The following is a 15637-nucleotide window of genomic DNA, read 5'->3' on the forward strand; positions in this document are numbered from 1 at the left end:
GTATAATTTCATTGAGGATTTATTTGAAAGCACTTCTCCACATTGCTCTCCAAAGATACCAAACAATCCGCATCTTGGATCCATCCCCGACGCATAGGAGGCCAAATTAGCAAGAAGTTGCCGCACACTTGTCCTGTTGCAAATGCATGTGCACATCATCACCTTGGAAAAGTGCACGCAAAGTTGCACAACGAAATGAGTATAAGACCAGTGCCTAGTTTTTTTTTTAGGAAACCAGTGCCTAGTTTGTCACTGTGGTTTAACCATCAAACCCATCTATCGTCGCGCAATGAGCGATCTCTGGTTGTGTCCACGTCGGCAGGGTGGTACTGTTCGCGCTGGCCAATTGGAAGGAAACGTTCCCTTCGTAGAAAAAAAGGCGTGGTCGTTTCCTTCCTCGAGAAGACAGAGAGAGGACGCACGCCACCTCCTCCCCACCTTCGCCAGATACGACCGCCCATTCATCACCGCCACCCATCGCGTCGCCCGCCCCCGCCCGCAACCTTCTCTCGTCTTCCACCCATCCTCGCCGCGCCATCGCACTCCCGCAATCCTGTTAGCCTCTCTCCCTGACATGGCTTCACTTCCCGGTGCGAAACCCTAGCGGCGGCAGCGGCGGCGGCGGCGGATTGGTGTGGGAGGTGGTAGTGGAGACGGCGGCCTCAGGCAGGGGCATACTATAGGTGGCTCGACAGTCGCCTGGCAGGCTGTATAGGCAGCGGAGGTGGAGGTCGTGCGAGGCGGCTCTTCCGCCGATCCGTTCGTTCGAGTCCTTGGTTGCTGCGTTGACTTTCCTGGCTGCCGCCATGCTAGCAAGCACGACCATTGCGACGTCTTCTCTGGTGCTACCGGCAAGCAGCCGACCACAGCACTGCCATGCCTCTGATGCTCCATGGTAGCCGGCCCTGCATCTCCACTCAGGTACAGCTCGCCACTCCCCTCTCTCCTCTGGTATGGAACAGTTGGACTGCAAATAATGTACAGATTTGTGAGATGATGCTTGTGCTATCTTGTTCACGTTCTGATGAGGGAGAAAGGAAAATGCTGTAGCCAATGGATGTTTAGTGGGACTACGTTCTGATTTGACAAAGCTAAAGGAAGCATATATCACAAATTTCTATCGGTAATTGTTTTATTTCTCAAATTGGTTCTTTGGATGCTGAGAATTCACAATGCCTAGGTTAAATTAGTTGAGATTAGCTTTTTTGATAATTTGTCTCAATTCAATGAAGGAAAGAGAATATGGGGATGGTGTTTCATTCTTGGCCGGTTATCGATTGCGCTTCCAAATAAAGTTGGAGCAATAATATGTGGTTGAGGCTCAAGTTGCTAGCAGGAGCTGTGATAATATAAATGTTCAACATATGAGTTTTCTGCGCTTGTGTTTTTGCAGGTGTCACCCTTTCTGTTACAGTTGGTTTTGCAGCCTGATATGTGGTTAAGAAGCTATTGTGGAGAGGTGAAGTTAGCAGGGCTGATGGTGGAAGCTTCCGGGTTTACTGGAGATATGGCAGAGTAGGTCACCGAGGTCGGAGCGAGCTGCTCGGCCCCATGCCATGACACGAAGTGATTCGTGTATTTGAATTCAAGTTCTGGCACAATACTAATAATGGATGGTCCAATCGCAACAATTTCAGGTGTTACTCAAAGAAATACACCTGGCTTGAAATGGACTATGGTAGAAGTGACAAGGAGACGGTAAGATTCACTACCTTAGGTTTTCATTAGCGACTTTCTTTGCAATTGATTTAGCACCTTCTACGTCGTAATATTTTGGTCTTCTAATATTTATTCAGAAGGAAGACTTTTGTTGTCAATCAGATAAAAGAGGCAAAGCTGGAGACTCCGATATTAGCATGATGAAGCAACAAATGATGGAAATAGGTAAGTTTCTTGATTACCGCTGCTCTTTGAACTGGTCTGAGCATCATAGCTGGAAGATCCTATAATGTGTGCCAAAACTGTGGCGATTAATTCTATGAGACAATTTGAGAGTGAAACAAGGGACTGAATACATGGCCAGAGAGGCAAATACGTACGGTCTGCTTAGATTTAGGTGTTAGACTAACTCCTTTGAAAGTATCTTTTGATTGTTCAATGTTCTCTTGGGGGTTGTACTTTTATTCTTTAAGTATATTCCTGTTGATTATTCATGTAGCATTTGCTTTTACTAATCCGTTTATATTTGGCTGCTACAAGATTACTTGTGGAAGAATATCAGTAGCATGCACTATATATGTATGCAGAACAGACCATAGTCATGATTTTATATTGCTCGGAGTCTCGGACCAAGATTTGTATGCACCGATCATTGTTTCAGTCTTTAGGGGTTACAGGGAAATGACATATATTAGCCAGTGCTACCACTAATAGTGCAATTGTATATTTGATGAAAGGAAGCAGGTTAACCACTCAGTATTAGAGTAACATGCTACATGTAGAAGTACCATCTAAAAAGGAAAGATACATTACTTCGTGAAAAATCTTGGTAGATAAATAGTGAAGACTTTTGGCAGTGGATTGTGTATAATACCACGACACTGCTATATCTGTCAAAACCTGACCTACATATAGTAGTTACTAAATGAAAATTTTGGATGAAAATTTTGGATGAAAATACTACTGCATAATGATTCTGTTAGCAAAGCTTCATCCTCCGATGAATATGAGATGCATTCTTTAGACCCTTTAATTTCCATGAGAAGAATGTGATCTTATGACTTGCTTGTTCATTCTCCCTTTATGCTAAATTTATTTCTTTCCAGAAGGCATACTACTCTGCTTGTGCTTCCTTTGTGCTCTCTTATCAGATAGTATGTCATTTTTATTTTCCTTATGTTTTATATTATAGCTTGTGCCGTCTTTTCCAATTTATAAGCACTATTTCGCTAGTTAATAAATAGTTTAAATAATGAGCACTACAGTGGAGAGGTTTGTGTGACAGTCCAAGGAAGTCTCTAGCAGAATGCAGTTTTCTGGGACCAGCTTTTTAACCGTGGACTTTCCATGGAAGATGGATACATACATCTGCCTTATTCGGTGAGATCATACTCTGTATCACACAACATAAAATGCTTCTTGTTAGTTATTAGTAACATCGACACGACGTCCCTAAGCGCAAAGGAAAAGCATGCCCATGACAACACTACATGCGTGCACTTACCTTTCTGCTCTGTTTCTTTTATAAGCCTTACTATTTTCAGCTTAAATATGATAAGTTAGTGTTTCATGATCCAGATAACCAAAACTGGGTCCTCTAACTAGCCCTGTCCAGCCCAGTGTGAGCTACACTTCAATTTGAATCAACATTATTGTATGCACATTGAAAATTACTGGAAATTTCAATTCAGAAGTAGGGGAAGATGGAAGCTCAAAAGAAAATGCACCTATATTTCTCTCTTATGATGCTGAATTTTCTATCTTTCCATAGGGCTATGACGTTTTAAAAAGGATCTCTAATACTATTTCAAAGGCAGACAGTGACGGAAAAACGGTTAGATTTACATTCATGCCGTTGAGGGCTATCTTTTGCTTTGGTCTCAGAGATAACAACCTATGACCAATTCTTGTTTAGTTGTTCTTCCTTGTCACAGTTCCATGATTTCAACTAGCCTGCAGAGGACGATTTATCTATGTAATATATTTGTTATTGTTTGCTGAATAATTTTCTTGTTTGATGTGTGATCCTGACGTGTTCTTATTGTAGGTGTTGCCGTTCACTCTCACCCTCCCATGGAGATGTCGCCGACAATGCTGCCATACATGTCCCTGCAATCGTCACCCCCATCCTCATGTCTAGAGGTAGCTCAAACGCTCGATCAGAGCTCATTAAATTTGAGCATGAACTTGGCTGTTGAAATGCTATTACTTGGTCCAAACATATTTTCATAGAATCTGCTTTAGTTCATTTGTGTTTCCCATTTATAACAAAATGGACTGTTGTCAATCTGAATAATATGTTTTATGAGAGAAATCCAGAAGCTGAAATTATTTAATATATATATATATATACCAAATCCAGGACATAGTTCAGTGGATCGGATGGGAGCCCTACAAAGTGTTGTCAATCTGAATAATATGTTTTATGAGAGAAATCCAGAAGCTGAAACATATATATATATATATATATATATACCAAATCCCGGACATAGTTCAGTGGATCGGATGGGAGCCCTACAAAGTTACATATAGGTAGAGATGATTATTTCCAAGCTTTGTAGAATGGGTGTTTCCTAGATGGCACATCGCAAGTTCTATGTGATGTGCCTTGTTGCCTCTGCCTATCTGAACCCAAATATCAGAGAATATAATTTATTTGTCATGTTTGTCAGTTTAATTTAACCTCCTAGGAAGTGAATTCATTCTCTTGCAGGTGCTGGTAACTGCTATTATTGTTGGAACCATTGGCTATTTATACATAGATGGAAGGTAAACATTTATCTCCCTGTCAACTTGCTCCGAGAGGAGATGTCGAGGATGACGAGCAAGTTGGCATCCGTGAAGCTTCGCCGGAGCCATTCCTACTCTTCTAGAGCCACAAGGAGAGCCTTGGCAGGCTGTACGAGTGGGAGAAGAAGCTCTATGAGGAAGTCAGGGTACGTTCGATCCAGCACACACGCTTCTCGCAGAATTCGTATGATCACTAAAAATATTACATATATTAATGCTGAAATAACCGTTCTTGTCGTCATTTGTTTGCTTCTCCCAGATCTATTGATCTGCTTTGTGAATATACTCGAGTTAATTTGTTTTCCACCACCTGATAGTGACATGAATATCAATTATCTGTAGTAGTATTTATGTCAAGATTGTGGGTACTTTTTAAAGCTATGCCAGAATTATTTATAATTATAACTGAAAACAGGGAACATGCATGAGCTTCAAGACCATGGTTCGTACAGTATTAAGTAAGAATGTTCTTTAGTTTGATGAGGATAAATTCAGTTTTAGTATTTTTTACAGTACTTGTAAATTCCTGAGCAAAATACAAGAAACACACATTTAGGTGTCCCTTTGACAAAAAGAAACGTCCGAGCTTAAAGCCTTCAGAGTTGTTGAAAGTTGAAACTATACAGTTTCAATTTATGTAGCGTCATCAGGGTGCGGCTCATGCTATCAAGATATGCCAACCTCCAAATTTATTTTGTATGCAAATCTATTTGACGCAAATGCTTAATGGTATTGATTTTACTCTGAATACTGTGGGAGATGTCATTTCGAGACTGAACTAGCCTACTTTCTTATAATCCATGATCATCACATCACCGTAGCATATAGAAAGGGGTTGGTTCATTGGTTCGTCCAGCGATGACGTCAACTCGGACAAGGTAATGACATGTAATTCTGATGGTAGATTGAGCTTTTTCATTTTTAGTACATCGAATATATGATCTCAAGGAATGATGATTTTCTCCTTCCGAATCATTTGATAGATACTTCAATGATAAGCAACAAATTTGATAAATTAGAGAGAGATATGCTTTCATCAATTGCTTACCCTTGAAGAAATCATTTTGTTCTGCTTTATGAAAACCGCGCAGCATATACATTCTGGTGTTGGGATAATATGTGGACGTGATTCAGTCGCTTAGTATTCTGGATTTGCGGTTTAATCTCCTAAGATGTTCAGTTTCATGCAGATGGTGCCCATCGACACTGCTACCTTCCGAAGGTTGCCATGCTATGGATTGACAACCATGGGCGTGTTTCTTCCATGCGCTGTAGAGCAGGTGGACGAGGAGAAGGGGCCAGCCCGAGCTGGACGACGGAGTGTCTTCGGAGGCGGAGGAGAGGACCAACAATAGCAGCGACACGGTGGTGTCTAGCAGGATCAATAAGCTGACCCGCAGGGCTTGGCAAGGCCGTGAGACATGGCCGCAGCAATGGAGCACGTCTTTGGAAAAACGAACACGTCAGGCCAATAATATAGACCTATTAGCATATATGCATGAGACAGTACCGTGGCCTGCTCTGCTTTATAAATGAAAACTCTTCTGCTGCAGTTCTATTTTACTCTCCGTACCTTAACTACAATGTAACGTTCACAAGTACATCAGCATGACTGATGCGCACAGTGACGCAGAGGAGGCGCGCCCAGGGCGCGCCCCAGCCACTAGTGCATGTCACGGGTGCATGCACGAACGCATGCAGGCATGGTCCTCGCCAACTGAGATACTACCCGCTGGTGCTGCGTTGTATATGTTCATACTCCTATTTGGCAGCAACGATCGAATAGAGAAAACGGATAAGCTGTCGGTGTCAGGGTCCTTTGGCGTGCGAGTGAACGCACTGCACGTTCAAATGCATGCAGCGCAAATATTCCCGGTCTCAGTCACTGTCAGCCCGTGTGCGAGCAGAGCAGACGGCAGTGCACAACTACGCAAGCAGAGCTTCCGCGGGCACGCGGCTGCCGATCGGTGCGGCTGCGTCGGCCCCCGTGCACGTACCTGCAAAATCAGAGTGATAGCGCGCCGTAACGTCGAGAATGGGCCGGTGTAGAGGTGGTAGTACGCACCTACCCTGACAGCGACGCAACGGAACGGACCAAGAAGCTTGTCGCCTTCTTGTATTTTTCTCGTTGGGAATACATGCATGCATGGCCGACGTACTGGACACGGGCTGCCTTGCCTCCGCCATCCATGGCTCCCGCATATCTCAGGCACGACTCGTGGAGCAAACATGCTAGCTAGACCTAGACGGGAATACAAAAGAGAGGATTTGAGGCGCGTGGATCCACTATGCTCTCTAATTTTGAAGGTCTCATAATCAATTGATGTTTTCAATTTAAAACTGGGTCATCCGATTTTGACCGGTCAACAATTTCTCAAGGAGTTTTTTCATTAAATTGTTTTAGTTCACTACGCTTTCTAATTTTAAAGTTCTCCCATCTGATTGAGGTATTCAATTTTCAATTTGGTTCATAATTTTGACCGGCTAAGCAATTTTTCAAATTAACCGGCCTACAAAAACATATTAATCTCGCGCACCCTCTCAGTCTCTCACTACCGAAAAAAAGGAAGTATCAACATGTGATACTGTAGGACCAATATAGCACATGCAATCACCGATGCAGAAAATTTTCACATATAAGTATGAGTTGATTAGCAGATGACACCGGATCACACCATGGAAGGTCCACCAAAACACCGCATTATAAATAGAAAGAAAGCACGCTCAATCGTCACCCCCACTCGCCAAACCAAATGCTCCCTCAGTGTCAAAATATAAGGTTTATTAGTTTTCGAAAAGTCATTTTTCTTTAACTTTGATCAAGTTCAAAGCCAAAAATATAGACATCCATAGTACTAAACAAATAAAATATGAAAATTCATTTCATGAAGAATCTAATGATACCGATTTGATTATATGCATATTGATATATTTGTCTACAAATTTGGTCAAACTTAAAGAGGTTTGATTTTTCAAAAAACTAATCCACCTTATATTTTAAAACAGAGAGAGTAAAGAAATTATGAGAGCTCAACAACGCCAACAATGCAGCAGAGCATATCCAACCCTTCTAGTATATACTGAAATGTGAGTTGGGATTAGCAAATATGTGGTCTGAGTACAAATGCAAACATGCCTTATCTCTTTAGAGTTTTTTGAAATGCCCTTATCTCTGAAAGTGGTATGCTAGAACTGAAAAACAACTTGCCTTAAACACACTTGCTTAAACCTGTAGTGCTCTTCGGAAACCTTGCTAAACCCAGATTCCTACTGATCAAATCATGTATGTGCGTTATATGACCTCTTGTAATGAACATAGCAGAAAGTAAGTGTAAGAAACACGCACACGAAGAGAGAATGATCTGAGGGCCTCTTGACAGACAATAAGCTTGTCTAATGTTCGGGCCATCAAGCATGACATGCAAGCCGGCGGAGGCATCTATCAATTAGCTCTAGATGCTTCCAGCCATTTTAAAGGAAAATACCGTGTTGTTTCATTTTTGAAAATGATCATTGCTTGGAACATGGATCTTAGGATGGGAATAGGATTGTTAGTATAATCATTGCTAGGATTATTCAGATTTCAGTCATCGTGTAACTCTTTTCTTTTAAAGGAAAATACCATGTTGTTTCCTTTTTGAAAATGTCTCGTGTTGTGTTCTTATACTAAAGACAGTTCCATTTTTCCTCTACTGATCCAAATTACATCACCCAGGAAATCATAGCTGACATCCAACTCACAATGTTACTTTGTGTCCCCGTGTCAATTTCTTCGCAGCCAAAATTCATGTTTTCAGATTGGAGTGATGACTTAGAACTTGAATTTCTAATTGGGCTACTTTATCCATGTTGATTTGGATGTAGACCAGTCGGAGGCTGCTAACATTGTCTCTATATCCTAGTCAATCAATTTCTGTTTTTCTTCTGACTTGAATGATACGTCTGTAATGGAGTTGAGCTCACCCGAGCATATTACTAGCTGAATCGTTTTATTTCTCACATGTCTAACACCCACAAAGTAACAGCCGCTCGAAACCCTCAACTCCTTCTCTACATGTAGGCTATAGCAAAGAAGTTCATTTGAAGCTCGTGTTATTCATCTTTTTGGCGGACAGAATCACCCGTGGGACGAACTACGCCTTCTTTCTCCTATGGTTTGGCCATTTGAAGCTCGCGTTCTCGATCTTGCTCGCGATTAGGATCACCAATGGGAAGAACCATGACTTCTTGCTCCTTTGCTTTGTCCATTTGAAGCTCATGTTCTTCATCTTTCTGGCGGACTGAATCATTCATGGGATGAATGATGCCTTCTTGCTCCTCCTCTGGCCCCTCCATTTGAAACTCGCGTTCTTCATCTTTCTGCCCGACAGAACCACGAATGGGAAGAACCACGACTTCTTGCTCCTCTAGTTTGTCCATTTGAAGAGATGGTCAGCAAAGCATGGACGAACCACTACCAGTGTCGTCGTCCTCGATGGAAACGATGGAGAACCCTGCGACGCGGTGGAAGCTTCATGATGGTGGCGACGAACAACCCCGCGACACGGTGGGGCAGGTCGCGTGTAGAGCGATGTGCTACAACGTTGTGTCGAAATGACAAATCGCGCCCGAGGCGCTACTCCGCTATGTACTAATAGCAACTTCCATTTTTTCCGAAAAGGATCTGGATCCATTATAAAGGTTCTCCAAAAATACAAAGCATCACAAACATGATAAAAAATACATCGAAGTCTCTGGACCACCGAACGACCACTAACGCTGTCAGAATAAATCGTCTGGGCGCCGCTCTCATCCCAGAGTCGCCCTGACCTTGTCGATGAAAGTAGATCCAATGCAAAAATGATCTTTAGACAACGACATGCTATGAAGTAATCTTTATCCGTTGTTGCCGCTCCCATGCCGGAATTGGCGTTTGAGTAGGCTAGTGTCCCACTAGGATTGTTCTGTGTCGCACATGCACACGGCTAGCTTTTGATGTAACCCTAAGAAAAAGGGAAAACATATAAATGAAGAAAATAAGTCACTCATGTGCCTTTGGCTTAAGTTTTTGCGTGGCGAAACCCAATAGCGCGAACGCTCCATGAGCTGTTGGATGAGGCTCACCCATCTTGGCTCATGGGTGTGTCGCTACATCAGTGGCTGCAACTGTTTGCTTGTGGTGGCAGCCGCACGAATTGCCTCATTAACCCCCAGCCTCCCCCTCGTCACCCACCTAGCCCACTCGCCCCACTCGCATCTTCCCGTCTTGCCCTATGCCTGCTCTGGCATCTTGTGCGCCTGTTCGCCATCTTGCCGGTGATTCACGCGTCATCGATTGCCGGTGCCAGAGTCATCATTCCCCGTCGCGCCATTCCTCCATTCTTTGATGTACACGGGCGAAGTGTTTCATGATTGCTCGGGAGGCTAGGGATGAGGGGGGGGGGGGGGGGTTGTGATTGCCCAGTGTGCTACAACGAGCAATCATTTCTCATCAATTTCACGATGAGGTGACGTCGCAACTAGGGGTTTACAGAAACGAGGGCATGCGTTTTGATTTGGCCGGCATCGTTGCAGCGAAGTGGCCTCCAAGGCTTGTCGTGGTCCAAATTGGTGGTCTCGCGGTGGGGGTGGAGTGACCGCGGTTGCATTATTTGTGTTGCTTTGGTTGTGTGGTCCGGGTGAGGCGGCAACGCGGTGAAATGAGGCTGAAAACCGGATGGACGGTTGCGCATGTCGATTGGGGGCCAAAGTTACCAAATTCTATTGGCGCATCTTGGTTGTGTCGTGGCTGCGGGGTAATGCACACCCATGATGAAGTTCAATGTGATTTTTGTGGACTTTTCGATGTGATTTTTGCCTATGCTAGACCTTTTCCACACATGGCCTCGGATGGGTGGATTTTGCCACGTGTGTGATATTTTTACCATGTTTTCGTATCTGGGATGGCAAATTCATGGAGTGGGGGTGATGGTTATTTGATTTATGGATGGCAAATTCAAAGGGGATATGGCAAATCGAGGGGGTGGAGTGTTTCATATTCAGGGGGTTTGTGTAACAGCCCAAATCAAAAACTTCCCTTATGGACCTCTTTGTAAAATTTATAGAAGTTATGGGTGTTTTGTGAAATGGTTTTGATTTTTTTTCATGTTGCCATTTGTTTGTCTCACATCAACTTGAATTCTTGTCCCCTTTCACTAGTCAATTCACAACTTTCCAAATCTCCAACTCAACTTTCAACAGGATTATAGCCACGACAACCAATGTTTATCAAGTGAAATGAGCATGTTGACTAGTGTTTATCGACAAGAATTAGAATGCGATGCATTAAGGATTATGGCCATGACGATCCGATTCAGCGGTGCTTGCAAGGGTAGGACTAAATATGCATATGCCAACATCAATGACCTCTTTCTCGTCCTCAATGCGTTGGCTCACTGACTGGTGGCTGAGTAGCAGCGTTGACGGCGAGGTCAACATGCTTCTCAACGATGTCGTCCAAGATTGCCCTGTAGTCGAAGAAGGCCAACGTCCTAGCATCGCCCTATGGCTCATAGTGGTCCTCGTGGATGACTTGCTCATATACGTGGATGATTAAGTCGATGATGTCTTGCAAGGCGAGGCGCTGTGCGGCGAGAGTGACCTCGGGTGGACATTCTCTGGTGTGTGGCGGACAGTCGCAAGGCACCAATGTGTGGAAGATGTTATCACTATGGAGGCCGGCACGCAACGTGGAACCTAGACGTGCGGGCTTGAGCCGTATGGTGATGTTGTCCACAAGCTTCACGAGGATGTTGAACCTCTTGAGGAAGCTAACGACAGCATCGTTGAAGCAAAAGGCGAAGCTGGCGTCCACGATTCCTATTATCTTGGCAGCCTCTAGGACCGTCTGGAGGCGTTCCTTGGTGCCGGGCCGTAGGCCAGCGTCGTGGACCATCTGTCGAAGGCGCCTGCTTCTCGCGAGCATCGATTCCATGTGGCATGGTCCTGGTCACTTGATTTTGGTATTGGAGAGAGCATATTTACCATTGATGTGGTGTGTAGGTGCGCAAGGTTTTGTAGATGGATTGTAGTGGACGGGTGTCTTATATGAGAGTGCAGGTTACAGTGCGTTGGTCATCCGGTTGGCTGAACTTTGGCAAACAAATACAAGATGACAATTTTTAGTCATTTTTGTTGACTTTCTAACAGTAGGCTTACACGGGCACTTTTAGTCTTGCTTGATATAATAGACATAATAGTTATTCATACGCCGATCAAGTGGTACAACATAAAAGAAAAATTAAAGTTGCACAGCAAATAAATTATGCAAAATTAGTTGTAGAAACGCGTAATTGTATGCTTCACATCGGGAAACTCAAGCTAAACCATGAATGCTTAGAATGATAAAACATTGTGTCAAACAAAATAAAATTGTCCAATAATTTGCTTTGGCCCTCTCTCCAAAATAGCCCACGCCCACCTGTATACTGTACTACTACCAGAAAAAAGATCAGTGTCTCAGGGGGTGTTTGTTTCCAGGGACTTTTTGGTGTAGGAACTAGAAAAAGTCCCTTTTAGAGACTTTTTAACCAAACAAGAGGGACTACTAGGAACTAAAAGTTGCTTTTTAGGACTAAATGAAGAAGACTCTCAAGGAGAGTCTTTTTTGAGACTTTTTGAGACTTTTCCAACAATGCCCCTCCCTGCACCCATTGCCCCGCCGGCCCATGATGTTGTTTGGTTGTTATTTTTCTGTATACTAGGGGTAACATGGTCATTTAATAACCTTCAGGGAGGGACTAGAGACTTTTTAGTCCCTAAAAACAAACAAGGAGGGACTTTTTAGGAATTAGGGACTTTTTAGTTGGGACTAGAAAAAGTTCTAAGACTTATGAACCAAACAGGGCCTAAAAAAACCCAGAAAAAAGACCACCCAAGTGCCATAAAACCAAAATAGGAGTACATCTCTGGTCACTTTCCAAAATTCGAGGCAAAGCGCCGGAAACTATAGTTTTGAAAAAGCGCGCTCTAAATTTCGAGATCCCCCAAATCCCCTCCCCTCCCCTCCCCACTACGCCACCAACCCTAACCCCAGTTCGCTCTCCCCGCCGCCCCTCTTTTCGGCGGCGCCCTCCTCCGTCGCCTTGGCCCTCCGCCGCACTCCTAGCTTCGACGAATTCGTGTGCCCACCCGGCGCACCATCTGGATCCGCCCCTGGTTGCGGAAATGGAGGGCAAGGCGGTGGGCTTCTCGGCCGCCGATTGCGGCGCCGACGCGGCGGCGGACGATTTCAAGTACATCACCGGGATGAGCACCATCCTGGTGGCCACCATCCAGGAGGTGAAGGACCGGGTCTCCCAGATGGAGTTCATCTTCTGCAGCCAGATCTTCCCGCACTTCCAGGCCAAGTCCAAGCTCCTCCACGCGCGTCTGGCCGATTCCACTGCCACGAGGGAGGCCGAGGATGAGTGGCGGCAGAGGGAGGCCGGCCTGGTGAGCCAGCTGGAGGAGCTCAACCGCGGGAAGCGGCGCGCGGAGGACAGGCTGCTGCAGCTGGAGAGCTCTCTCGAGGAGATGCGAGGGATGCTCGTGAACGCCGACCTGTTGGCTGCGGAGCACGATGCTGAGAAGAAGCAGCTTCTGGGGAGTCTGGAGGAGGAGATGAAGAAAGATGAGGTGATTCGTCGGCTCGAAAGGGAGATCGGGGTGAAGGATGCTGAGATGTCAAGGGTGAGGGGGAGATTGGAGGAGGAAATGAAGAAAGACGAGGTGATTCGTCGGCTCCAAAGGGAGATTGGGGAGAAGGATTCTGAGATATCAAGGGTGAGGGGGAGATTGGAGGAGGAAATGAAGAAAGATGAGGTGATCTGCCGGCTCGAAAGGGAGATTGAGGAGAAGGCTGCTGCGATATCTAGGGAGAGGGGGGCATTGGAGGAGGAAATGAAGAAAGATGAGGTGATTCGTCAGCTCGAAAGAGAGATTGGGGAGAAGGCTGCTGAGATTTCAAGGGAGAGGGAGGCCCATCAGCGGCTGCTACAGCAGTTGGAGTTGAAGGATAAGGATATTCTTCTTGAGCAGAATAAATTCAATCACGCGACTACACAATACAAGCATCTCAAGTCTGAGCACAACTATCTTCTTGGAAAGATTGCGGAGATGGAAGGCTCCAAGATTGACCAGAATGAAGGCTCCAAGTCCCCTTTGAATCGGAAGGCCTCTGGAAGTCCTCCAAGTAAGAGAAAGCTAAAAGGTACCGCCCCATAACTTATCAAATTCTTAGAGCTACTTAAGTTTTCCTAATCACAGTATTGTTCCTGTATTACTGCTAGACTTTACGAACAATATAAGGATCTGTATCTTTTGTGCAAATATGATCAATGATGCATTATAAAGAAGGTCCCTATAAAGAATGCCAATTTGCCAGTATCTCTTTTCTGTGAATCCTAGCACATAACATGGACGTGTCTTAAATGTGTATAGGAGTTACTGATTGGATATCTATGTTTACATCTCACTTGTTTGATTTCCAGATTCCTAGAGCTACTTGAGTTTTCTTATCCAGTATTACACTTTTTGTTTCCAAGTTGCCGCTCTAATTTAAGAATCTTATATAAGGATCTGTACTTTTTGTGCAAATATGATCAACGGTGCATTATATCCTGATAAATGTCAGTTTGCTAGTATCACTTTTCTGTCAATCCTATCACCTGACATGCACATGTCTTAAATATTTAGGAGTTACTGATTCCGTATCTGTATTAACATCTCAGTTGTTTGATTTCCAGATTTGCAGGACACGAAAAATGAGAGCATTCAGGTAGTTTCTAAGACTGAAGACCAAAAGAATTCTCCTAGTTCACGTGCGAAGGCCCAAAATGCTACCTCTGCCAGGAGCGTGTTCAGTAACTCGCGCCTTTGTTTACCACCTCATGCAACTAACCCTCCGCACAAGAATGCTGCTAGCACTTCAAAGACAGAGGCATCATCTAGTTTCACCCGCCCAAGTCTACACTGGAGGGAAACTCGTGTGCGTAAGGAACCAGGTGTTGTTGATCCACATGATGATTTTCTTGATACTCCTCTGGAGGCTGTAAAAAATTTGATCAGGAACCCTACAACTAGAGAAGAAGCACAAGCTCTTGCTGCCCCTCCTCCCCAAGATATGGACTTCAATAACTCAGATGATGAGACTCAAGACATCAATATTGTCGCTCAGGGCCTCAACAACATACCAGTTCCCAAGCAGCGAAGCTCAATTTCAATCCATCCACCGAATAAAGATTTCAAATATACAGAACCTGTAAGAAAGAAAGCTGATCGGGCGAATCTGAAAGGTGTTGAATGCAAGCAGTGCAAGAAGTTCTATGACGCTGTGCTTCCTGATGGCCGTGTAAATGGTGATGGTACTACAAGTATGAGGTGCGAGCATCATGATGGTGTGTCTAGACATAGATACAGGTATGCCCCTCCATTGACACCCGAAGGGTTTTGGAACATTGGATTTGAATCAGAGATGTAGCACATGAAGCAGGAGCCAAACTTCTTTGGTGTACAGTGTATTGTCACAGCATAGATCCTTGGTTACCCCTGTATACTGTTAATGGTGCAGAAAATTCATGTTGGGGACATACACGTCATCATTAAGGTTGCTGATCATTACAGTGTCAGTTTGTGGAGGATAGATAATAATGTCAGTCTGTTCAGCTCTATGTAAATTCAGAAAAATTGAACAGTTGCTTGTTGCTTATTTACACTCAAAGAAGCAGCTTTCTTGCCCTTAACGATGTATGTAATATTCAGTGGTGAATCAACTTTGTTGCCCCTGAGAAACAGTTCAAAATAACATGGAAGGAAGCTACCGAACCTTTTACAGTTGCACTTAAATTCATGGCCTGTTGCTTCTGTTGTTTACTATTACTTCATTATATGCATTACAATATATGACATAACAACAGTTCGGCATTTATCTGCTGCTTACATTATAACATGTAGCAAACTCAGGATCTACTTACCTGTTATTGGATCAGAGAGTTTGTGTTTGGAGTTTTATAGAGTAGGCGAATTTGTGAAACATATTTTGATTTCACAATGTTACTAGTATCAGCACTTGTTTTCAGTTTATCTGTAGCCATCTTGTGTAAAATCCGATTTAGAATGGAACTTTTTGGGGTGGATTTGCTTCAGATTTGGCTCTGCCCTTTCCAGCTTGTCCATTTGATCCTGAGACTTG

The 15637-nt window shown here is 44.1% G+C and overlaps 2 protein-coding genes across 26 annotated transcripts; both read left to right on the forward strand.

The window, feature by feature from the left end:
* Positions 1-381: 381 nt before the first annotated feature.
* Positions 382-6001, forward strand: LOC109786505 (uncharacterized). Of its 25 annotated transcripts, XR_012204338.1 has the most exons (10): positions 969-1123; positions 1394-1515; positions 1638-1698; positions 1797-1884; positions 2925-3039; positions 3431-3493; positions 3575-3634; positions 3707-3801; positions 4373-4595; positions 5630-6001. XR_012204338.1 is itself a non-coding variant. In XM_073510053.1 (9 exons), exons 1-5 carry the CDS (start codon positions 877-879, stop codon positions 3436-3438), a joined length of 324 nt encoding a protein of 107 aa, XP_073366154.1. In that variant the 5' UTR covers positions 400-876; the 3' UTR covers positions 3439-3493; positions 3575-3634; positions 3707-3801; positions 4373-4595; positions 5640-6001. The 25 variants fall into 25 exon arrangements, 12 of the variants coding, with proteins under 12 accessions (XP_073366154.1, XP_073366155.1, XP_073366153.1 ...); XR_012204339.1 differs by lacking the exons at positions 3431-3493; positions 3575-3634 and adding an exon at positions 382-921 and having other exon boundaries at positions 1034-1123; positions 2945-3039; positions 5640-6001; XM_073510053.1 differs by lacking the exons at positions 969-1123; positions 2925-3039 and adding an exon at positions 400-921 and having other exon boundaries at positions 5640-6001.
* Positions 6002-12467: 6466 nt separating this feature from the next.
* Positions 12468-15291, forward strand: LOC109786509 (protein gamma response 1). Its single transcript, XM_020345085.4, has 2 exons — positions 12468-13657; positions 14193-15291. Exons 1-2 carry the CDS (start codon positions 12634-12636, stop codon positions 14924-14926), a joined length of 1758 nt encoding a protein of 585 aa, XP_020200674.1. The 5' UTR covers positions 12468-12633; the 3' UTR covers positions 14927-15291.
* The last annotated feature ends 346 nt before the right edge of the window (positions 15292-15637 follow it).

The sequence above is a fragment of the Aegilops tauschii genome, chromosome 3 (genome assembly GCF_002575655.3).
Source record: "Aegilops tauschii subsp. strangulata cultivar AL8/78 chromosome 3, Aet v6.0, whole genome shotgun sequence".
Taxonomy (NCBI): domain Eukaryota; kingdom Viridiplantae; phylum Streptophyta; class Magnoliopsida; order Poales; family Poaceae; genus Aegilops; species Aegilops tauschii.